Source organism: Typopeltis vanoorti, chromosome 26 (assembly GCF_054136105.1).
Source record: "Typopeltis vanoorti isolate ZY-2024b chromosome 26, IOZ_Tvanoo_1.0, whole genome shotgun sequence".
In the NCBI taxonomy this organism is placed as follows: Eukaryota; Metazoa; Arthropoda; class Arachnida; order Uropygi; family Thelyphonidae; genus Typopeltis; species Typopeltis vanoorti.
In genome coordinates this window covers 18,130,352-18,155,181 of record NC_143574.1, presented here as the reverse complement: position 1 = coordinate 18,155,181, position 24,830 = coordinate 18,130,352, and the positions used below count along the sequence as shown (strand labels likewise).

The following is a 24,830-nucleotide window of genomic DNA, read 5'->3' as shown; positions in this document are numbered from 1 at the left end:
AAAGAAATGAAATTACCAGAGGATGTGGAAGAATGGTGGGACGTTAATAGTCAGAATATTAGAAAAATTGGAGAAGAGGTGCTTGGTATAACATCAGGAAAGGGACCGCCTGAGGATAAGGAGGCATGGTGGTGGAATGAGGAGGTACAGTTGGAGATCAAGGAAAAGAAAGAGGCAAAGAAAAAATGCGACATGACTGAAACTAGAGCCAACAAGGAGGCATATAGATTAGCGAAGAAAAATGCAAAGAGAGCTGTGGCAAGGGCGAAAGCAGCTGATGAGGTTTATGAAGAACTGGAGAGAAACGGTGGTGAAGCTCAGTTGTTGAGAATAGCGAAAGCCAGAGATAAGGCCTCGAAAGACATAATATCAGTCAAGCAGATAAAGGATGCCTCAGGAGTAGTATTACAAGAGGAGGACAAAATCAGAGGAAGATGGAAAGAATATTTCCATAAACTACTAAATGAGGAGAATCCGAGAGAGAGGTGCGAGGATGGAGAGGCAAACGAGAGACCGGGAAGTGGATTGGGTACTTAGAAAAATGAAGAATGGAAAGGCTGTGGGGGCAGACCAGATACCTGGGGAAGTCTGGAAAAGTTTGGGCAGTGAGGGCGTGGATATGTTAGGGGATCTGATGAGGAAAATAGCCCAACAGGAAAAGATACCAGAGGAATGGAGGAAAAGTATTCTCGTCACAATCTACAAAGGAAGAGGAGATGTTCAAGACTGTGGCAACTATAGAGGGATCAAGCTGATGTCACACACATTGAAGATATGGGAAAGAGTAATTGAAGGGAGGATACGGCAAGAAACGAAAATTGGTGAGGAGCAGTTTGGATTTATGCCAGGAAGAGGGACAATGGATGCGATATTTGCGCTAAGGCGATTGATGGAGAAATATAGAGAGATGCAAGTCGAGCTGCACATGGTGTTTATAGACCTGGAAAAGGCATACGACAGAGTGGCCAGGCAGGAGGTATATGAGGAAGAAGGGGTGTTGGAGAAGTATGTGAGGTTTGTGAAGGAGATGTATGAGGGAACAGAAACTCAGGTCAGGTCTAGTGTCGGCATGACAGAAGGGTTCCCCATTGTCGTAGGGCTACACCAAGGGTCAGTTCTGAGCCCCTATTTCTTTGACCTGGTCATGGATGTACTAGTGGAGGATGTCAAGAAGTAGCATGCTGTTTGCCGACAACATTGTTCTATGCGAATCATCCCGAGAGAAGCTTGAAAATACCCTGGAAGAGTGGAGAAAGATATTGGAGGAGAGAGGCATGAAAATTAACCGGGAGAAGACTGAATATATTTTGTCAACAGGGAGTGACGCGGATATGATCATATGACTTCAGGGTGAAAGGCTAATTTCAGGGAAGAAATTCAAATACCTTGGGTCGGTCGTCGAGAGGAATGGTGACCTGGATGAAGAAATACCGCACCGAATAACATGCAGCTGGATGAACTGGAGGAAGATGAGTGGGGTCCTGTGCGACAAGAGAGTGAGTTGTAAGAGGAAAGCTGTATAAGATGGTGGTGAGGCCGGCGATGCTTCATGGCATGGAGACGTGGCCTATAATAAAGGCACAGGAGAGGAAGATGGAGGTAGCGAAGATGCGGATGTTGAGATGGATGAGTGGTGTGACAAAGGACAGGATAAGGAATGACTACATCAGAGGGACAGTTAAGGTGGGACCAATTGGCAAGAAGATACAAGAAAGTAGGCTGAGGTGGTTCGGATATGTAGAGAGGAAGGGCGAGGAGTATGTTGGTAAATGAGTGCAGTATGTGGAGTTGGAGGGAAGGAGGAAAAGAGGCAGGCCCAAGCTCGGGTGGAGGGATAATGTGACAGAGGATCTTAGGGAGAAAGGATGGAGTCAAAAGGATGCCCTGGACCAGAGAACTTGGAAGAGGAAGGTTAAAGATCGGTGCACCGACCCCGTTTAACATGAGATAAGGCATAGTGAAAGAAGAAGTAGTAGTCGTCTAGGAAATAAAAACAATCTATACATTTATAATCAGCCACAGATAAATATATTTATATATATAACAATATGTTATATATTGTTAATGACATCTTCTCCGAAGAATTTACACTAAGCGAACTAAATTCATCAATCGAGAAAACTGTACCTAATAAATTTCCTGGTAATGATCTTATCTTTGGTCATATGGTCAAACACCTTGGCAAAAATGCCAAAGAACAACTTCTGGACATTCTCAATACCTCTCGGGGAACAGGCAAACTTTCAAAAGAATGGAAAAAATCAGTTTTGTACCCATCCTGAAACCTGACAAAAATGCTGCAGAATGTCAAAGCTATACACCTATCACATTGACTAGCATCCTTTGTAAAATTACTGAAAGAATCATACACTCCAGGCTTATGCACTGGCTGACAAAAAATAAGAAAATCAACTACTACCAAACTGCCTATAGAGCCCGTCATTCGACAACAGATCAATTATTCCATTTCTGCCAAACAATAATAGACTCATTTCAGAAAAAAACAACAAAAAAGACAACTGCCATATTCCTTGATATGACTGCTGCTTTCGATCGTGTTTGGATCAAAAATTTAATACAAACAGTAGACGATATTGGAATTAGAGGAAATGCTTTAATCTGGATTGCTGATTTCATTAGAGGAAGAAAGATCAAGGTCAGAATCAATGCAGTAATATCAAAAGAGCAGAGAACCTGGGCTGGTGTTCCACAGAGCTCAGTACTCAGTCCCTTACTATTCCCTCTATATGTCAATAACATTCATCCCTACCTCACAGAAGTAACTTGCTATGCAGATGATATAGCCATCTGGCACACTAGTGCTAAAATCAAAGAATCAGAGGAGATTCTAAAAAATCCATGAGAGGATTAGAAAAATGGTCAGATGAACTTAAACTCAAAATCAACCCAGACAAAACAAAACTAAGCACCTTTAGTACAAGCAGGAAAAATAGACATTCCTACAATCCCAAAGTCATGATCAACAACAAGCTAATTGAAAAAGTCACAAATCCAAAATACCTTGGTATTACGCTTGATCAGAAATTATGTTTTGCACAACACATCTCTAACACTTCCAACAGAGCTCTAAAAAAATTAAATTTACTGAAAAGTCTTTGTGGAACAAATTGGAGCGCAAAGCCAAAAATCCTCAAAACTACTTACACTACACTAATAAGGCCAATAACGGAATATGCAGCACCTATCTGGTCACCTTCAGCCTCATCAGTAAAGAAAAAATTTCACAAAATACAAGCAAAAGCATCCAAGATTATCATTGGTGCAGTCTCATCCACTAACAACATCAGAGCCCAACAGAAATGTGGGCTTGACCTGCTGGAGGACAGAAGAAAATTTGCCACCATAAAATTCATAAATAATATCAGAAGCTAGCTACCAAAGGGATCATATCTCCCTAAAAACTTATGAACATTGGAATCAAAAATGCAGACTTCACAGATCATCAACTTTACAATATGGTGACACTATCAGGAAAGAAATAAGTCTTGATCAGTTAAATGCCCACATAAACAAAGAACCTCTATTTTCCAGTCCTTTACCTTCAAATACCTCCATAAATCTAAACCTTACCAAACTCTGTACAAAAAAAGAACCAAAAGAAATGCTCAAAGAAAAAGGCCTAAATCTATCAACCTTCTTTCATCCTCCAAACAGGTTATTTGTTATACCGATGGATCGTCAGACACCAATATGATTAATGGAGGTGCTGGTGTTCTCCTCCTACTCCCAAAAGGTGAAAAACTTTCAATAAAAGTTGGATCTGGGAGAATTGCTTCCAATTCTACCAGCGAACTCTATGCAATAAATAAAGCACTTGAAGCCTACTTAAAACTCTCATCATCTCAACAATCTGAAGGAATTATAATTTACAGTGACTCAAGATCAGCTATGGAGGGAATCAAAAATGGCAATACCAAGCTCACATAAGACATCCATAAACTCTTAAATCAACTAAAGTGTTTAGGAAAAAGTTACATTTTACAATGGATTCCTGCTCATGTAGACATTGATTACAATGAAGCAGCTGATAAATTAGCAAAAGAGGCAAGAGAACTCAACCAAGAAACTCACATGATAACTCTTGCCGATGCCAATGCACTAGCAAAAGCTAATCTAATTCCACTGAAATCAGTGATACAACATCAAATTCCCGAAATCAGTGCTGACAGAAAGACCCCCACCACGATAGCAAGACTACGAACAGGACATTATAGAGGAATGAAGATCAATACAGATGATACGAGAACATATAGAAACTGCAACAACTACCCCAATACTGAACTGACACCCACTCACATCTTTACCTGTCCAGCAATTACAGCAGCCTTGCAAGAAATAGATCCTAATCCTGAACAACAGCTCTATACAAACAAAATCATCGACATAGCCGAAGCAGTACAAGGAGCACACGGAAACATCTAAGACTCTTCAAAGGACAAGACAACAACATGTTATTTATATTTTTATTTTAGTTGGTTAGAATGCTTCAGATTCCTATCTGTGATGATGCATTAACTTCAAGGATTTACTGTAAATATATAAATACAGTCATATCCCGACTTACGCGAATCCAGAGGTTACACGGTTTCTTATATGTACGTATTCCCGTTCCGCTTCACCACTAGTCGTATGTTTCCGACGCCAGCCACATTCGCCAGTGTTGCACATGCTGTGAACAAGCACTGACGTGTTTCGCGCGTTCTCCATTCATACACAATTTTTATAGTCTACAAACCTTGCGATTGTTTAATGTTATGTTCTTGATACAAATTTTATCACATAAAAAATAATAATGTCATCCAAAGAAGTAAGTCCGATTCTGATATAGCTAGCAAGAAAAGAAAAACATCGACTTTGGAAGCAAAACTCAACATTATTAAGGATTTTGGAGGCAGAACGAAAATTTGTATACTAGCAAAGAAGTTCGGACTACACAAATCCACAGTAAGAACAATCATAAAAGAAAGGTTTACAGATTTTGGAGGACATAGATTCTAACTGGGAATGAATTGTAGCCACAAGGCAAGGAATAAAAAAATTATTGGCTTGTTATGAAGAAATTTTGTGTGACAAGAAAAAGACATTATGCTGTCAGACAAATCTATTAGATTTTATGAAACAATTGACATAGAAATAACTTTCTTTTTTTTATGTACGAAAAACTACAATTATGATTATATTTCTTAAAAAAAAATAGGTGTTTTTGTAAACCTTTGGTCCCAATTAACTAATATTTTGTATGTTTGTATATATAAATTACATGCAAAATTATACCCCGAGTTACGCGAATTCGACTTACGCGCTTTTTGCAGGTCCCACCTACCCCGTAACTTTGGGGTATGACTGTATATACAAATTCTGTATAATAAATATTTCTCTCTAAGGAGATCTGATATTCATACTCTCTCTTTAGAATTATAATCAGTTAATTACAATATTCCATATATCTAATTCTTAAATTCTCATAAAATACACAGGATAATGGCCATTCTAGAATCAGATTATATGAGCTCAATGAAAATAAATATATATTTTTCACACTGTGACTCACAGTTAAAATACATTTCTGAGAGATGACATAAAACACCATACAAAACAACCTGAATATATCATCCAGCTAAAAGTTTTGTAATTTCAATTGACTTTATGGAAACTTCTTAATGTAACAATCATTCTATTAGTCTCTTCTTTATCCTCCTTTATTTATTTAATTTCTTTATTGTTTCCACTCATTCATCCATTCAGTTTTATCTTTCAAACTCTTTACAATACAAAGTTAAAAAAAAGCCTCACTTGATTATTATACTTGCATGTCTTCTTTCAGTAAGCAAGTTTCCTTAAACACATCTTTCTTTCATTTTTCTGAAGTAGGCATGAAGAATAATCACTCAAATAATAGGAATGCATTAATTGAGCAGTTCCAAATGCACTTCAAATAACAGAACTTTAGATTTTATTGCAGATTCCGTTTTACTTCTTGGGACATATATCACTTTCTCTACTCATATAAGAAGGGTTTATACATTATACTGTCATTCAATTATTAACTTCAAAGTTCCTCCTTGGAGAGTAGCTAAAGGCGCACATAAAAATTTTTCCGAGATTAGAGAATTTAACTCAATAGTTTATTAGACTTTTTCGGCTCTCCTTTCTTGCTTGCTATTCTTTGTGGGCTAGCATTCTTGTTACCGAGACAGGTTGTTATAAAAAACAACTAAAGTGCATACCCATTTTGGAGATTCAAAGCAAAACTCAAGTGACAAAATGGCTGCCGTTACTACAGTGCTCACACATTGTGCAATACATGCCATAAAAACACCACTATAACAAACATAAGTTAATATATATTATACGAAAACAACATTCCTGTGTTATTACCTAGGTATTAAAAACATGCAGTAAGCAATTTTACAACTTATAACTACATTTAAATCTCCTTTACTAAGCTACTACATAACCACATAGCTCTGCTAATACTAAGCATATAACTGCATTACTAAATGTAAACACATTTTTAACGATTATCTTATATATAACAAAACTTATTTCTTATTAATGAATTTTTCACTCACTGTATATAATACTGTAAAAATGAACATAAATAAAACAATTATGTGAGATTTTTACAAAATGTCAAGTGCAGGACAGAGGAAACTGTGAGCTTGTTAAGTCGTTTTATGAAATGATGTATTAAGAGAAGTTAGGTTGGTTTCAGAGCATCAGGAAGTTTGGGTGGCTCGACAGCCATGGGAATAATTTAGTTTAATTCCAAAAGAGTGAGAGTAAATTGGACATTTTTGTGTCCTATTTACTCTCATGGCATTTTGGCATATTGGAAGGTTCTTATCACTAGGGGCTCAGAGCAATGTAATTTGGTTATTGCATTTGAATTGTATTGCATGTAAAGATATCTCAGTAGTGGGATTTTTGTTATTACTAGTGTGCTTTTGTTTGTTTTTTCTTAGTGGAAAGTAAGCAGTCTGGCATGGGAATATTGCAATCTCAAGAATGTTCAATTAAGCACTTGACTTTACGGAATGAATGGTGAATCCTGATTGGCAGTTACACTTAACATTATGCCATAGTAATATGTTGGTCTGAGATACTGGGGTCCTGTATTTTAGTAAGTTTTGTAGTTCGGATTATGTGGAAAATTCACTAGTAACTAAGTATTAAAGTCTAAATTTCTGCATTTGGGTTATGTAATGATTAAGTTTCAAACAATACAGTAGCCTGAAGAAGCAAAAAAAGGTAAATGATGCATATAATTATATGTAAAAGGAATGCACAGAGAGAGAATTTTTGATGATGTGGAACTAGATTATCCTCAACTACAAAGTAGAGGAAGTTTCTGTTCTTTTTTCAACTTCATTAATAAATTAAACATTTTATTTCCTTTGACACTCTTACTTTTCTTATGACAGAACTTACTTCTCCCATTGTTGGTTCATCTGCTTTATAAGCATCCAACTTCTGCTGAATAAGATGACACAAATCAACATTTCTGTCAAAGTCACTGCAATATATAATAAAAACATTTAGCAAAATTAAATGAATGCTATTTATCAAATTTTATTTAATACTGTTTATTAAAAAAAGCAAACAGTTAATCACTGAATCAGCAAATAAATTCTTTTATTTTTAATTTATCACAATCCCTTGAAGCTTTATCAGCAGTTATGTGCACCTCATTTTATTAACAAGAATCCTCCCCTCCTTTTTTTTCTTTCTCATATTAGTTGGATTTGTTGGCTGAGTAATTAGCATGCCAGATGCAAGGTCAAATCTCACCATAGGAATGGATGTTTGTAGTTGTCTGTAGATGGGGGATGAATTTCATATACTGGTGTAAGACCACCACTCAGCTCATAAAAGGCCTGAAGTGGCTCAATATTCGATAGTTCCATGTTTTGATCTTTAGAGCAGGATTTCTGAATTATATATAAAATAAGTAAAAACTACAAAAATTATATTTGAAAATTAATAAAAACGTAAAAAAATTTATAAAAAATCTATGAAAACGTAAAAATCTACTCATGGTACTAATGTGCATAAAAGTATTAATGTGCTTTTATAAGTTATATAAAAAAAAAGTCAAAGATGGTCAAGGAAAGAATATGTTAATCCGTCTTTCCTATAATGTGGCCAAAATCTGTTCAGTCCACTATTTCTTCTACGTGTGTGCTGTATGTTGTATGTTCTACAGATTTCATCATGAGTTTATATGCAATTTAGTTTTAAAGGTGTTTTTATTATTTTTAAAACAGAAACAATATATATAAAGATTTTGGAAAGTATAAGCAACTGTATTCTTATTAATAAACATTTTTAATTACAAATTTTGGCAGAATGTAATAATGAATAAAACAAGTTTCTCCATGTACAAATGAAACTTGAATCAAAATGCTTGCTACTGTTTATCCCAAGTCAAAGGAATAATTTTCTGGCTGTAACAGATGCATATTATTTATTTTGTATATCTTTGAAAATATAATTTTGAAAACGACAAACTAGTCAAAGAGTTTTACTATGACAACTTTGAAAAGTTCTATATGAATGAGAAAATGTAATGAAAAGGAGGAAGATCATAGAGAAATAGTGTATGAAAATAGCTTTTAATTTTTCAGGAAATGATAACGTACATATACTAGAAGATTAATTATAAAAAACTTTCTAGACAAATATCTACTCCAACTGCCTTTCCACATTTCAAGTTTCTGATGGCTTTTTCTACTTCAAGTACTGATATGTACTCTTCTTTGCATATGTATAATTGGCAACATTACATTGCCATCACAGAGATCACAAAAAACATTGATATTTGCACAAAGACACTAACACTAAGCAAATGAGGCTGAAAAAAAGGCAACTAAAGTTGGTCCCCAAGTCCTAAAGGTGCCCCCTAGTGGCTAAATTGAGTTGTCTTGGCTGTTGGGCTGATATTCTTAGAATGCAAGCTTCCCAAATTTGGGGCAGTCACATGCATCAAAATTTGTTGCAATTTGAGAAGTGTTTCAGAGCTGAGGCTGATTCAAGGAACAATCTTCCATACTTGTACTTGCTGCAGTGTAATAAAGTGGCCTTTTTCAAGTGTGGTTAGTAAGTCCAATGCGTGGTAAGCAAGTCCTGAGTGACTGTATTGGTGAAACTAGATGTAGTCCTTGTGTTTGGATAAACTGATATTGACTGTCCTGTCTGTTTGGGCACAGTAGGACAGTTTGCAACTACAAGGGACCTGGTATACCCGTGGCAGGTCTAGGGAATGTGGCTGGTCTTTGGTGGATCAGACAAGAGATGCCAATTTATGTGGTCTGTTGATTAATTTTAATGGTATAGATGAGAACACATACTGATAAGAAAATAAACTATTTATTAACTTATTGCTGATATTTCGCTGCTATTCTATCCAGAATCATCAGAGCACAAAAACAGTTGTCACAGTACGAGACAAACACAATCTGGTATAACAATAGGACTAGTTTGAACAATTGTAACGTGCAACACAAAGACTAAAGTCCTAATTAGGGGACATTCATATTGGAAAAAAAAAAAAAAAACACAGAGAGAAAGTAGGTATTAATTTGATATTAAGATGACTGTCTCCCAAATCTTTGGCAAATTTATACAGCCATACTTGTTGAGGTTTGGAGCATGTTTCAAGGCTTCTGTTGATTCCAGGAACAACTTCTCTGACTTGTAAAAGCTTCTGTGCAGGAATATCTAAAACATGGTCTGCTAGACCTGACTTGCTATAACAATAGTGCCATATATATTTTTTATGTTCACTGAGGCAGTTGTCCACAGTTCTTCCTGTCTGTCCATAGAAGGCTTGATCACATGAACAGGGCATTTCATAGACTCCTGGATGTGATAAAGGATTTCTGTGCTTGGGTGAATGAATGAGAATTGCCAATTTTACATATGGTTTAAATATGGTGCGTAATTGGTGTTTGTTAAGCATCTAGATATCTTTTCAGATGTGCCTTTAATATGTGTGGGGGGATTTCTGGGGAGCATTTAGTATTTTGTCTATCTTATGGGGATTATAGCCATTGGCCAAGAAGGTGTGATGTGAGTGAGTTCAGAAAGTGAGAGCAATGTCATTGGAACAAATTGCTCTAGCTCTGTGGGTTAGTGTTTCTAGAATACCATATTGCTGAGATGGGTGATGGTGTGATTGTTTGTGTAAATATCTCCCTGTAATGGGTTTTTCTATAAACCGAGAATGATAAGGATGATAAGAATGATACACTAATCACACGTCTTCCATCTGGAAGACGTGTGATTAGTGTATCCAGGAAGGGCAGTTAGCTTCCAATTCCATTGTAAAGTGGATTTTTCAGTGCTGGATATTTAAATGTGCTAAGAATGTATCCAATGTGTCTGGGCCATGTGGCCAAATAGCAAACACATCATCAACATAGCATAGCCAAAGCATTGGTTTGAGTATGGCTGCACTGGTAGCTAGCTTTTACAAGTGTTCTATGTAAAAGGGGGGTGGTAAAGTTGTCCCATCTAATTGTTTGTATATTTTTCCTTTCCAAACAATTAGATGGGACAACTATGGGCTCCCCCCTTTTACATAGAACACTTGTAAAAGCTAGTTATCAGTACAGCCATACTCAAACCAATGCTTTGGCTATGCTATGTCGATGATGTGTTTGCTATTGTGACTTTAGTAAATTGTGACTAGTAAATCAAGGGTTTCAATAAATGGCACATTTGTGAATAGTGAGGTGATATCAAAACTCACCATTATGTCTGAACTTTTTAAGGTATGGTTTTCTAAAATACTTTTTAGGTGGGTAGAATTTTTGACAAAAGAGAGAATTGTTTGTGAGAGTGGCTAGTAGTTTACCAAGTCTATATGAGGGATTGTTTATACTAACCACAACAGGGTGTAAGGGTGTGTACCTTATTTGTGAATTTTTGGTGCACCATATATCCTGGGTGTTTTAACGTGGAAAGGCTTGAGTTTGTTAACTGTTTCTTTAGGCCAGGAGTGACTTGTTCAATAATTTGCACACCTTATTCTTTTGCGAGTTGGTGGGATCTCAATCTATAATTTGGCATGCTGAATGATCTTGGAGAAGTGTGTGCATTTTGCTTTCATATTCTATTGAACCTACCAAACACAGTTGTGTTCCCTTTGTCTGCTTTGGTTATGATAATGTGGTTATTATTGTGTAGCTCTTTTAGAGCAATGATTTCTTTATGTGGATATTATTTTTGGGAAGCTTAGAATGCATTAGGATGTTCGCCACATCTAACTGAATGTTACTGGCTGTTGCTAGAGGTAGGTTGTATAGTTCCTGTTCAAGAGAAGCCATTATTTTGACTTTTGGAACTTGCTTGAGTAATGGCAAAATTGTGACCAGACTTAAAGCACTAGTGGCTTCTTTGGTTAAGGTTAATGATGATAAATTCACAACGACGTAATGTTGTTGTAATTGGGGTCGTTGAATAGCACTGTATTGTTGGAAGATTTCAAATTTTCTCTGGTGCCAGTTTTTAACTTTGGCAAATTCTTTGTTGGCTGTTGCATTGGAGATGTTGTCCAGGATATCCCACAGTTAAGGGTTTAAAATATTAAATAGGTTGTCACGTAGGTAACCGCTTTGACGTCATTTTTCCGCGTAGGTATAGCCTCCATCGCTATGCTCGACTCGTACAGATTATACGCGATTATTCCGGATTACTACTTATAACGTTCTCAGAATATCGCAATGTACTAGACAGCTTACTTGGGAATTACAAATAACCTAACAATAACTCTCACTATATGGCACACATGGACTACACATTATTACATAACATAAAACAATACTTCATAATTATTAGCTGATGTGCAGATATCTCCTTAATTAGTAGTAGTTATCATGTTAAATCCTGAATAAAGAATTTACTTGTAAAGCTCTCCATTTAGGATCTAACACCGTATTTAAACCTTATGTGAAATTGGCAACTCTCATCCATTCACCTAAGAACAGAATCTCTCCTTTATCACATCTAGGAGTCTATGAAGTGCCCTGTTCATGTGATCGAGTCTACTATGGACAGACAGAAAGAACTATGGACATCCGCCTCAGTGAACATAAAAAATATATCTGGCACTATCACTACTGCAAGTCAGGTCTAGCAGACCATGCTTTAGATACCCCTGCACACAAGATCGTTAGAAAAAACTAATGTGCTGCACAGAAGCTTTTACAAGTAAGAGAGGTTGTTCCTGGAATCAACAGAAGTGTTGAAACATACTCCAAACCTCAACAAGTATGGCTGTATAAATTTGCCCAAGAAATTTGGGAGAGTCATCTTAAGACCAAATTAATACCTGATTTCTCTCTCTGTTCCCCCCCCCCCCAACATAGATGGCAACTAATTAGGACTTTAGTGTCCACACGGTTAGCCTAGTGGCTTTGAGCTTTGCAACAATATGCCTGGGGAAGGAGTGTCGGAAGGAGTGTCCTGGGTTCAATTCCCATTGTAGACATGAGGAGCTTAAGGATCTTCCTCAGCCATAGCCAAGTTAGCCGGTCTTGGGCATGGACAGCAGGGTTTTTCATCCCACAAGCAGGCAAAACGGCTGTGTGAACACATGAATCTACAGCCATAAATACTTAACCCCCATGAGTGGGTTAAGTACTCAACTCACCCCAATAGGGACGGGGGAGAAAAGGGAGGAAACTTCATATGAATAAAATAAATAAGGACTTTAATCTTTGTGTTGCAAATTACAATTGTTCAAACTAGTCCCAATGTTATACTGGATTGTGGTTGTCTTGCATACTGTGACAGTTTTTGTGCTTTGAAAATGCTGGATAGAACACCAGTGAAATATCAGCAATAAGTTAATAGTTATTTTCTTATCAGTAATGTTCCCATCTATACCGTTAAAATTAACCAACATGTACGACGAACACATAAGCCTTCCCACACATGTGGTCTGTAACTGGTTGTAAGGTCATATTTCATTAGGATTTTTGTTAATTTTTTGGGTATGCCTCAGATATATGGAATGGTGACAGATTTTGAGGAATCTCTGCTTCGAAGGAGTATGGGAATGGGGGAGTATAGTTACATGGTTTTAATATTTTTTGGATTTTTTTAGAGGTCAATGCAATAGCTTAACTCTTCTACAGGAGCAGATAGCTGCCACCCACATTCTCCTGGCTAACACCAACAAAGCTATTCGTGCACTAGAAGAAGAGCTTGCTACGACAATGAATGTTAACCTTTGAATGATCCTTTCCGACATCTTGAATCCTTTAGCAGACAGAGAATTTCAAAGAATATGATATAGGAATATTAAGAAATTTGTAAGTCTACAAAAAAAAAAAAAAAAAAAAAAAAAAAAAACTCAGCTTCCAAACCTTAACTATCTCCTGACACAGTAATAAACCTATCTTCCCTTATCCAAGCCACTAGCACACTTGCATGTGGCTATAACTTTGCAATAGCACCTAAGAAAATTCTAGCATAGGAAATAACGATACAAGTAGAACAAGGTATCCACAGCCTTCCCAACCATATTGCCAACATCAGACTGGATATAGCCAGTGTTCTCACACAAGCTAAACCACCAAAAAGCAACTTATCAAAAATAAAATATGAAGTTATGTAAGAGATTAAAACAGAATAATAATTACCACAGCGGATAAGGGAAATGTTATTATGGTTTTAAATCAAGCAGATTACTCAGGTAAGCTTGCCTCTTTACTTCTAAATCGTTCTACCTACCTCCCTATGGACTATGATCCCTCCATACACAAATCAGAACACTCAATAGGCTCCTTAATAAGGTTATCTCTTAGCCTGTGGAAGTTAACAACAGATTAAAACCTTAACTCTAGACCCTCCCCAGATATATGCCATTATGTCCCATTGTGGGATACCACTGATTCACCTATGTACAAATTAGGCAAACATTTAGCCAAAGTGCTCACACAATATACTGGCAACACACCTTCACACATAAACTCGGCTCACCTTAAAGCCAGTATAGAAAACCGCACACTCCAACATACCGACATAATGATCTGTTTTCGATTTCTCCTCTTTATTCCTCAATTACTCACTCAAAGATACTTTAGACCTCATCCAAGCCATGTTCCTTCCCGATAGTTCAACTCTATTTGAGTTCACCATGAACTCAGTCTATTTCATTTGGCAAGGAAAATTCTACAAACAGATAGAGGGGATTGTCATGGGTTCTCCACCCCTGGGTAACTTCTTTATGGAGACCTTTCAAGTAAAAGCCTTAAACTCTGTCCCACATAAACTCACTGTCTGGCTACACTCTACAACTTCTTAACACACCTAAACAAACAACATCCACCCCCCCCCCCCTAGGATCCAGTACATATAGGAAAACAACAAGTCTTCCATTCCTACATACTCTGATTACACACCGACCTGATGGATACCTGGCATTCTCCATTTACAGAAAATCTATACATACAGGTAGATACATTCACCAACATCACACCACCCCTTCCCAACAATATGGGAATATAAAAACCCTATATAACAGGGAGAAATTAATCAGTTCAGATAACAGTGCCCAACTATTGAACTTGATCATATTCTTATGACTTTCTTAGTTACAACCCCCCAAAAACATTAAAATCACATAACTGCAACCCACTTCAAAGCAGAGATTACTCAAACTCTATCGTCATTCCATATATCTGGGACACATCTGAAAAATTAACAAAAATACTAAGGAAATATGATCATACAACCAGTTACAGACTACACAAGTAATTGGCATCTCTTATCCACTCCACCAAAGAGCAGCCACTTTCTCGAGACCTACCAGGAGTATACCAGGTCCCTTGCAGTTGCAAACTGTTCTACTATAGGCAGAACAAACAGGCAGGACAGCCAATATCAGGAAATGTGGTATTGGCTGTCCAAATCCAAACAAGGACTGCATCTGGTTCCACCAATACAGCCACTCAGGACTTGCTCACCATGCTCTGGACACCCACCACTCAATTACACTGCAGCAAATACAAGTATGAAAGACTATTCTTTGAGTCTGCCTCAGCTCTGAAAAACTTTTGGTGTATGAGCCTACCCCACATTTGGGAAGCATACATTTTAAGATCATCAACCAAACAGCCAAGACAACCCAATCAAGTTGTTCATAAATTGTATTATTCACTTTGAAATAATTCGATTTGAGGGAATGGCAAAACATGACACATGAGCTATGTCCACATGACACAGCTCAGCTTTTTCGCCATTGCCTCAAATCGAATTATTTCAAAGAGAATAATACAATTTATGGACAACTTGATGGCTTAGCCATGGGCAGTCCCTTATCGCCTCCCTGCGCTGATCTGTTCATGGAAAAACTAGAAGCTGACATCCTTTCCGAAGTAAATCCAAAACCGTTGGTTTGGTGGAGATACGTAGATGATGTGTTCATTATTTGGAAAGACACAGAAAATACCTTATTGGATTTCCTTACAAAAATAAATTCCTTTCACCAAAAAATAGAAAAGAATAATCAATTGCCTTTTCTGGATACACTAATAAAGAAACAAGAGAATGGACAAATCCAGTTCACAATATATCGGAAATCAACAGACACAGGACATTACCTGCACTTTAAATCGTCTCACCATATTGTGCAAAAACTCGGCATAATACATATGCTTAAAAATAGAGCTGATATTATCTCAGAAGATAAAGATCTTGATGAACTCATTCTCATATCTCAAACACTAGTAAACAAGTTACCCAAAAAATATAATCAAAAAGATTCTTCATAGAAACCTTCCACAGCAACAACCTCCTGTCATGCTATATACATCATCATCCCTTATGCAGGCTCAATTTCAATAAAAATAGCCAAACTGAAGTCTTTCAACGTCAGAGTTGCTCTCAAACCTGTCTATACGGCACATTGTAAGATCTCCTAAAGACATTAATGCCTTCTCCAAATATGCAGGTGTATACAACATCCTATGTTCCTGTGGATTAAATTACATAGGCCAAACATCAAGAAGCCTGGAAATTCGCAAAAAAAAGAACATATAGGGGACATGCACAATAACAGAACAGACACTTCAGGATTAGCAGATCACTTCTCGATCTCTAACCACATCATTGATTGGGATAACAGCTCCATGCCTTACATAGAAGAAGATTTTTGATGTAGAAACTTCGAAGAAGCCGCAGTTGTACTCTGTTTGGGAGAAAATCTAAACAGAAATCAAGGCATGATTCTGAAAGACATCTGGAAAAACCTAATAAATTCACTCAGCTTACTAGAATTTCATTTCGCTAAAAACTATACAACGCACTCAATAAACAATGACTGAGGCTCCATGCTCATGATGTTATGTGTCAGTTTTAATTTTAATTATTTGACTATGCTACTCTATTCTTTTTTACTAGCAAACGTTATTGTACCATCCTACTTGTCCTGAAGAAGCCAGACAGAATAGCTGGTGAAACTTGTTGACAACTTATGTATATCATTTATTAATATATATGGTCAACGAATAAACCAAGAAAAAACTCAAGTTTTAATGTTGTGACCAAATACAAAACAATCATGAATAGATCCAACATTATTTCAAAGCCAAATGTTTGTAGAAACTATGAAAGTTTTGTAAGTTAAACCGAGAGCTTACGACAATACAATCCTCGGCATCCCCGAGTTGCCTTAGCTACATAAATAGCGCAAGCTAAGGTAACTCTAGGATGCTGAGAATTGTATTCTTGTAAACGCTCAGGTCAACTTATGAATAGTTTTTAATGATTTCATGATTTATTTAAAGAATGATTTTTTTTTTAATCTAATAAACGGATAATACATGTATTAAAATTTTAGATTAAAAAATTAATATTTACATGAAAAATATGCGATGCATCCAATACAAAGGTGTATCTTATAAGGCAAAAAATATGGTAAGTCTAATGAAATGATACTAGTATTTAAATAAGGACCTAAGAGAAACTCCTGGTGAAAATTTTCTTGGTTCATTGATTTTTAATATACATTTGATATCATAGGGCTTAATTTCATCATCATCACGAGTGTCTGAACTTTTTTTTTTTTTTTTTTTTGTAAATTTCTTCATCCTGATGCATCACTAATCACCATTATGAATAAACTTCATAATAACAGAAGTTGCTGATAAAATTTTAGTATAAGAGCACTTTTTTCTTTTTTTTCTGGATGTAATTCTGAATATGAATGTCATTTTGGACTGATAATTATATTTCACTTTATAAGTTTTTTTCTGAACTACCTTAAATTTTGACTGTTGCAAGTTCGCTGATATAGCTGTCAAAAGGTATAATGTTTATATTGAGCCCATACACGAGAGAGAGACTGGTTATTCAACTTTATGTATATTAGTACCGTGGTATGGGTAGTGGGTTAGAAAAGAAGCCATCAAGTAGTTTGGCACTAAACAAAAATACCTTATGTTGACCATGATTGTTTTGCAAGAAAGTTCAAGGACAACTCGGAAATGCTAAGGTTCTCCACACAACGTGGGGATAGCAACAACTGGCATTATTCCAACACGTATGCATAAATTAATACTCCGCATTTTTATTCTGTTTGCTTATTTACATATACAAATTGCGAAGTTCTGGTAACATCTAATGTGGGTAATTAATTGTTTCTTGTCTCTTTTTTTCTGTATAACTTTTGCTAATACCCCTGATGATTTACAAAACTTGTATGGTTATATTTGTTTAGTTTTATTAAACTCATTATTTATCTAAAAAAACACAGTCTCAGTACCAGAAGATTTCTACACAAGGACAGAAATGGTTATATTTAATTTAAAAGCCTGTATATAGTATTCCTTGAGAAACACAAAGGGGAAGACTGTTCCACAATACAGCAGTAAAAGAGATGAAGGAAGAAAAGAAAAATTATCCTGTAGGTTTTGAGTTGTACTGTGTTGGGGAAGTATTGATGCTATTTCACATGAACAACTGCCATGGAAATATTTATAGAACACATATACTGCAGAAAGCAAATGGCTGTACAAAAGGGGTGGAATGAGATGGTAAGAGATGGGTTGATAATCAATCTAATTGTCTTACTCTGTATTGAGTCAAGCATTTCAGGGAAAGCTCTTATTGAATACTGCTTTCACATTTGGGGCCCATCCCAAATGTGAAGGCAGTATTCAACAGCTGGGTGGATCTGTGATTTGTAGAAGATTAATAGCTGTTCAGAGGTGAAGTAATATCTTGAGCAAAAGAGAAATCCTAGTTTTTTGGAAGCTGAGGTGGCAATTGTGATGTGTTTATACCAAGAGAAGCTTGATGACAAGGTGATTTCAAGAAGAGAAATCTCATTTTGTCTAGAAATTTGAGTGTTGTCAAGGATAATAATGGAAGAAAATTTAGTGGGAAATATGGCAGAACTGGGATTTGCTAGCACTGAAATTGACAAAGCTATCTGAAACCCATTGGAGGATGGATGGAGATCAGAAATGAAGGCAGTGGTGGCTGATGTTCTGTAGGTTGAGGCAATCTATGTAGAATAAGATCTGTTCAAATGAAAGGGAGGAATGCAATGTACTCATCTACAAAACTGTGTATTTGGTTGGAGGTCAAGTGAAGTAGGTCATTGATATACAGAAGGAAGAGGATTGGTGAGAGAACAGAACCTTGTGAAATCCCAGTATTAGTTGAAAAGTGAGAGGATAAGGAACCATCCACCATCACACATATCATGCATCCAGTCAAAAAGCTGGCAATCCAATTGCAAAAGTCAAGGGACAGGCCAAATGATGGGAGTTAGCTTAGGCCTTTGTCAGACTCCAGTCAAAAGCTTTAGAGATATCAAGTGCAACCACTTAAGATTCAACAAACATCTCCATGGCATTTGTTCAGAGATGGGTGACATATGTGAGTAGATCTGTTGATTGGTAGTGATGGAATCATACTGATGGTCAGTTATTAGCTGAGTCCCTTCAAGGTAGTGTAGGGTTGGGAATGGACAATTCTCTCCATCACTTTAGATAGAACTGAGGTGAGTGAGATAGGGCAGTACTTTGATGGAGGTAATTTATCACCGTTATTGGGAATGGATTGAACGTAAGTAAATTTCCAGGCTGTGAGGTAGGTACTAGTCGAGTAAGAGAGTATAAACAGGCAACATAGGACAAGAGTCAGTTCTGGTGCACAAACCTTCAGGGCAATTGAAGGAATGCCATCAGGGCAGGAGACTTTTTGTGACTAATTTGAATATTTTTCTGATCTCTTTCTGGCTAAAGGACAGAGGGCACTGATTACTAAGCATCTGGAATGGTTGAGAGGCATGATCAGTTATGCATGCATTGGAAGCAAAGTGTGAAGCCTAAAGACTGGTTATTTCTGTGGGTGATGATGCAATATAGCTATCTATGTATGACAGGAGTAGAAGCAATGTTGGGCAAAAATTATGACCAACTGCTTTGGCAAGAGACCAAAATGCTTGGCTGCTGTTTGGACAAGCATTTTTTCCTGCTTTTTGCTCTTTCAAATTCTGTATTGGAAGCATTAATAGTTTTCTTGCAGCTTTTACAGGCTTGAGTATAAGCACTAAAGGAGGATGGAGTTCATGACATAAGTCAATTGTGGTATGGTTGATTTTTTGTTTGTAGAGCCTAAGCACATCTTTTGGAGAACCAGGATTGGTTTGAAAAGAATGGTAGTTCACAGTAGTGTTTCCATGCCAGTAAGGATTACTTCAGTGACACATTCAGCATGTTTGGGTTAGAATGCTGAAAACAATAGTCCAACCATGGGATAAGGCATAGAAGTACTGAAGGCTGTTTCACTTAGCACTGTTATAATGCCAAACTACTCTTGTATGGGAGTGGCTGTGTGAGCATTGTTCCATGCGGTAGGTGATAAGCACTAGATTGTAGTCAGTACCTATGGGCCACTACATTCACTGTGTATTTGGAAAGGTCACTGGTGAGGAAGAAATCTAAAGTGTTTGGGGAGTGGTTAGGGTTATCTGGTCGACATGTGAACAATTTGTGCAAGGTCATTAGTGATGGCAGATGTTTCAGCTTCTTTGCTTGCTTGATCTGTACAACTAGAGGGGAAAAAACCAGTCTGCGTTCATCATCAAATCCTGATATGTATCCTCAAAGGGTGTACAGGATATGATAGTACTACATGAAAAACTTACATCATTACTAACTTCCTATCTACAATTTTCTTTGTCATTCAGGCTTCTTATGTTCATAGTACTGATCTTGAACTCTGGTGATGAGTTGGGGCATGTTTCAGGATTTGTTCAAGTAGCTAACTTTTCACTGTTCGCCCTGGTTCCCTGGCGAAGACAATGGGGACCCTTGTTTAACTGGGCAAGGCATCAGCCAGCATGAATACAATTTGAAATTAGCTGGCATTTGGGTCAGCTAAATCCCAAATTGCCAGCCCATCCTCGTTCGTTCAGTATCCAGGTAGATACCTAACAGGGTGCACCACGAAAAGATGAAGACTGGACAGTGGGTCAGAAGCCCAGGTCGATTTTCTGCATTCCTTTAAAGGGTATGTGGAGGCTTCCTCTCAGTTATACAGCTTTGACCCTTAAGCCCCCCCCCCCCATCAGCAGGTGTCCTTAGAGAACACCTGCTGATTTATTTGCCAGGTAAAAAGATAAATATTATGAAGGTGACAAACTGTTCTGAAAGCTATTGAAAATGCTTAGAAATAGAGTACTATAAAAGTAATCAGATGATGAGGTTTGCATAAAAACTAAGATATTCTAATTGTCAGGAGTAATTATTTGAATAACTATTAAATGACATTGAGAGAACAGTGGCAGAATATATACAAGAGGAACGCTATCAGGAGCTCATATCAATAGAAAGGCATTAAATTTGAGGCTTCTGTGATCTTCCAATATAAGAACCTAAGGACTTCATCAGAAGAGTAAAAAAAAAAAAAAAAACTATATTTAATGAAAACTATTAGTTTCATGAGCCAATAGGCTCACTTCATCAGGAGATTAAAGATGTTGCATAAAAGGTTTAAAAAACTAGAAGTAGCTAAGAAAAATTTTTGAAAATAAACGTAGAGAACAAACTTGCTTTGGGTCAAATAAAAGGTCATTAAGATCACACTTTTAACTATGTCATATTAGACAACACTTCTCACTACACATAAAAATTTAATGAAATGTTCACATCCTAAAGATTAGAAAGTGATTTTCTCTACAAAGAACTGCTTGTCAAATTTTGATACAAAGTATGTTCAGGTGAAAATTTTTGCATCATACTGACAGTTTATTAATCTTGCTCATGAAGATGATACTGCACAATTCTCATTGTAATATCTAGTTCAGCTAATACTGAGGAGATGTAACCAGATCAGCTTGGATGGTTTGAAGGAGTGTTGTCAAACTAACATAGTTATCCAGAACAAGGTTGAATTAAATTAAAAGCAATTTCAACAGCCTCAAACGTTTTGAACTGATCAAAGGCTACATGCATATTCATGGAAGTCTGGGTTTCACTTTGTAGATGTGATCAGTTGCTTTGGAAGTATGTCCAAGTGTGAACTTCTAAAGCAGAAAGTTTATTTTTCACTTGGTTAGACTATAATAAATTTAGTTTAATCCTTTATCCAAGTGTGAGCAAACAAAGTTTGTGCCTGAAAATATCTTCAGGACTGAATATGGTGTTGTACTACCTTACCCCGGTAAGGTAGTACAACACCGGACAACTTGTAGCAAAAGTGGACCAAGCTAACAACATTCCTATCACAGTATCTCCCATAATGCAAAACACATCTCCTTGCGGATATGTATAATGTTATGCATTAAGGGATTGGCCACTACCCAGACTAGTTTCGACCTTTGTTGAGGTCTCTTCAGTGGGAGCCAAGCCCAAGTGGAGATACCAGGCAGAAGCAATAGCAAGGTCATCTTTACCTATAGTAGTTGCCAAAAGGTGTGCCACCTTTTTCATTAAATTACTCTGGATTTAGAGAAAGATGTTGAAAGTTTATTTTCACTTGCCCTCGATTAATGCGCCTAATGCGTTCTTTAAAACAGGCGCATTAATCGAATATAATAACCTATGGGAAAAAGTATAAGAATGTGCTTCCAAACAGTTCGCATATTGCTAGCAGTAATTTCATTCCAAGATTGATGAATATTTTCCATAGCAGATTTAACATTAAATTTCTTCCAGAATTCTATTAATGTCATACAATTCTCACCAGATGTTGCTTCTATTGTCTGTTTAAATGTTCTTCTCAGGTAGTATGCTTTAAAGGTTGTGATAATCCCTTGGTCCATAGGTTGTATGAGAGAAGTTGTGTTCGGCGGTAAAAACATCACTTTAATATTCTCACACAACGAATCAAGAGAAGTAGGATGACCAGATGCGTTGTCTAAAACAAGCAGAGATTTAAAATCAAGATTATTTCGTTTGAAAAATTCTCGACTGTTCAACGAAAATAACTTGTGAACCATCATTCAAATAAAGCTTTAGTAATCCATGCTTTCTTGTTAGATTTCCAAATAACTGGGAGAAAAGCTTGATTAATACTTTTGAGAGCCCTAGGATTTTATGCCCTATAAATTGCCATGGGTTTTAACTTTAGATCACCTTCGGCATTGCCACCTAATAGAAGAGTCATTCTATCCTTTGTGACTTTATAACCAGACCGAGATCTCTCCGATTTGTCCAGAAAGTCTCGGAAGACATTCGCTCCCAAAAAAGGCTGGTTTCATCGACATTAAATATTTGTTGGTCACAATAGTCCCCTCCTTCAGCAATTTTCTTCAAAATCTCTGATAATTTGCAGCCATCTCTTTATCTGCACTTGAAGCTTCGCCTGTGATTCGAACATTATGTAAGCTATTTCTCTTTTTGAAATGCTCAAACCATCCAGAACTAGCATGGAATTCTTCTTTTTCATCACTGATAGCAACTTCTTTCAAGGTTGCAAATAGACTTAATGCTTTTGAATTAATAAGATCGGTGCTTAACGGGATCTGTATTTGGTTACAATCTTCGATCCATGTAGAAAGAAGTCTATCTAATTCAATCATTATAATACTTTGATTTCGAGTGATAAATCTGAAGCAGCCTTACCTTACTCTCTGTATTCAGCAGCTTTGCTTAAAATTGCTCGTATAGTTGATTCACCCATTTTGTGTTGTTGTAACATCTTTGCTCTGGATTCGTCTTGTTCATTTTTCTTTATTATTTCAAGTTTTTCTTCCAATGAGATTACTTTTCAAAACTTTTTCACACTTCCACTTTTTTGCTACTAATACTTTAAAATAAAAAAGTAAGAAAAACACGTTCATATAACATTGCAAAGGAGACACCAGATATCATCAGCAAAACACTATGTAATTAGCAGACATAAATTTTGGCGGGAAATTTGGAACATAATGTACATGGAAATAGTGTAATATGCCATTAAAAATAACTTTGTAAAATGTTTTAAATCGGTAACTAAATTATTTAATCCTGGTGAGTGATTTTTTAAAATAGTTAACCATAAAAAATGTATAGATAGAAATTTTTTAAAATCTGTAACATTTATTTTTAAGACGTATATAGGTGCACTAATCAGAGGTGCTGTACATCTTCCGTCTTTTGTAAGATACTATCCTATAGAAAGCTGTGGAGGAAGGGAAAGGAACCCGCTGACCCTCTTAACAGGATGGGTGCATCTAATTGGCTCTGGTATAATGGTATAAGTGGGTTCCCATTCAACAGCCTTTCTTTAGCAAATGGATGTTGAATTTCCTCTCTGGTCACTTGTAGTGTGGATAAGGATGAATGGTTTATGATCCCACTTTGATGCTAGAGCATCTCAAAATTATCTTTTATCTATTTGATTCCTATCAATAAGATTTTCTCACTAAATGTAAATTCCATTCCAGATTTTGGCAACAAACTACTTAAATTCATCTGACACTAAATTTTTACAAAAGATCAATTTTGTAAAATAATTGTGAATTCCTAGCTATTTTGTAAAATAGCTAGGAATTCACTAACTTTGACAAATTTCTGTAATCAAACTCCTTGCTAGGGCCTGTTCTATCTTGTTTAAGCACCTAAACCTGCATTGTGAACAAAATATATCAATACTCTTAAACTTGTATCCATGTTATTTCACTGGAACACCAATGGCTTTACAATCTGAATGGGTGATCAGCATACTTACCAGCGATACCTAATATTTGGATATTCTCCCAGTGTAGCACACAGAGTAGCCACCTGTTCAGCAATACGTTCCATATTAGCAGTAAGTCCATCACGAGATGGATCATAGTAATTCAGGAATGTTTCCCGGCAGTCTAGAGAAAACACCTGAAATGAAGTTCAAATTCTCATTCATAAATTATATATAAATTTATTAATATAGATTGTTTTCATTATGCTTAAAGATAAAATTTTAATTCATTTTATTTTCATACAATGGTATACCTTTAACAACATTTATTAATTGAGTATAGTAGCAAACCCTTCATGACCTAGTTGCTGTAATCACTTAATTTACAGCTTTGTGTAAGATACACTGATAAGCACTCAACAGGACTATGAAAGAAGTTCAATATGAGCTGGAAAAAAAAAATGTCAAAAACAAATGTGGGAGACAAAACTTCAGTCCTTAGACAATGAGGACCAGATGCTCAGGAAAATGACCAAAACCATATGCATAGAATGTAAACCTCTCTCCACCAAATCCATGTTGTCTGGTTTACCAAAATGCAGACAAAATTAAAGCTTTTGCTGATAGCCTAGAGAAGCAAGTGCAGTCTAAACTACATCCACGTAGATTCAGACTTCATCAGTAAG

General features: G+C 36.5%; 1 protein-coding gene across 1 annotated transcript in view; it reads right to left on the bottom strand.

The window, feature by feature from the left end:
* The window catches only part of LOC150092375 (protein ROP-like), a 255,485-nt gene that overhangs the window by 144,897 nt on the left and 85,758 nt on the right, over positions 1-24,830 (bottom strand). The window contains exons 6-7 of the mRNA XM_090414916.1: positions 24,196-24,341; positions 7,453-7,537 (exon numbers count right to left, since the gene is read on the bottom strand). Coding sequence (XP_090271042.1) covers positions 7,453-7,537; positions 24,196-24,341 — 231 coding nt within the window. The remainder of the gene's footprint in view (positions 1-7,452; positions 7,538-24,195; positions 24,342-24,830) is intronic.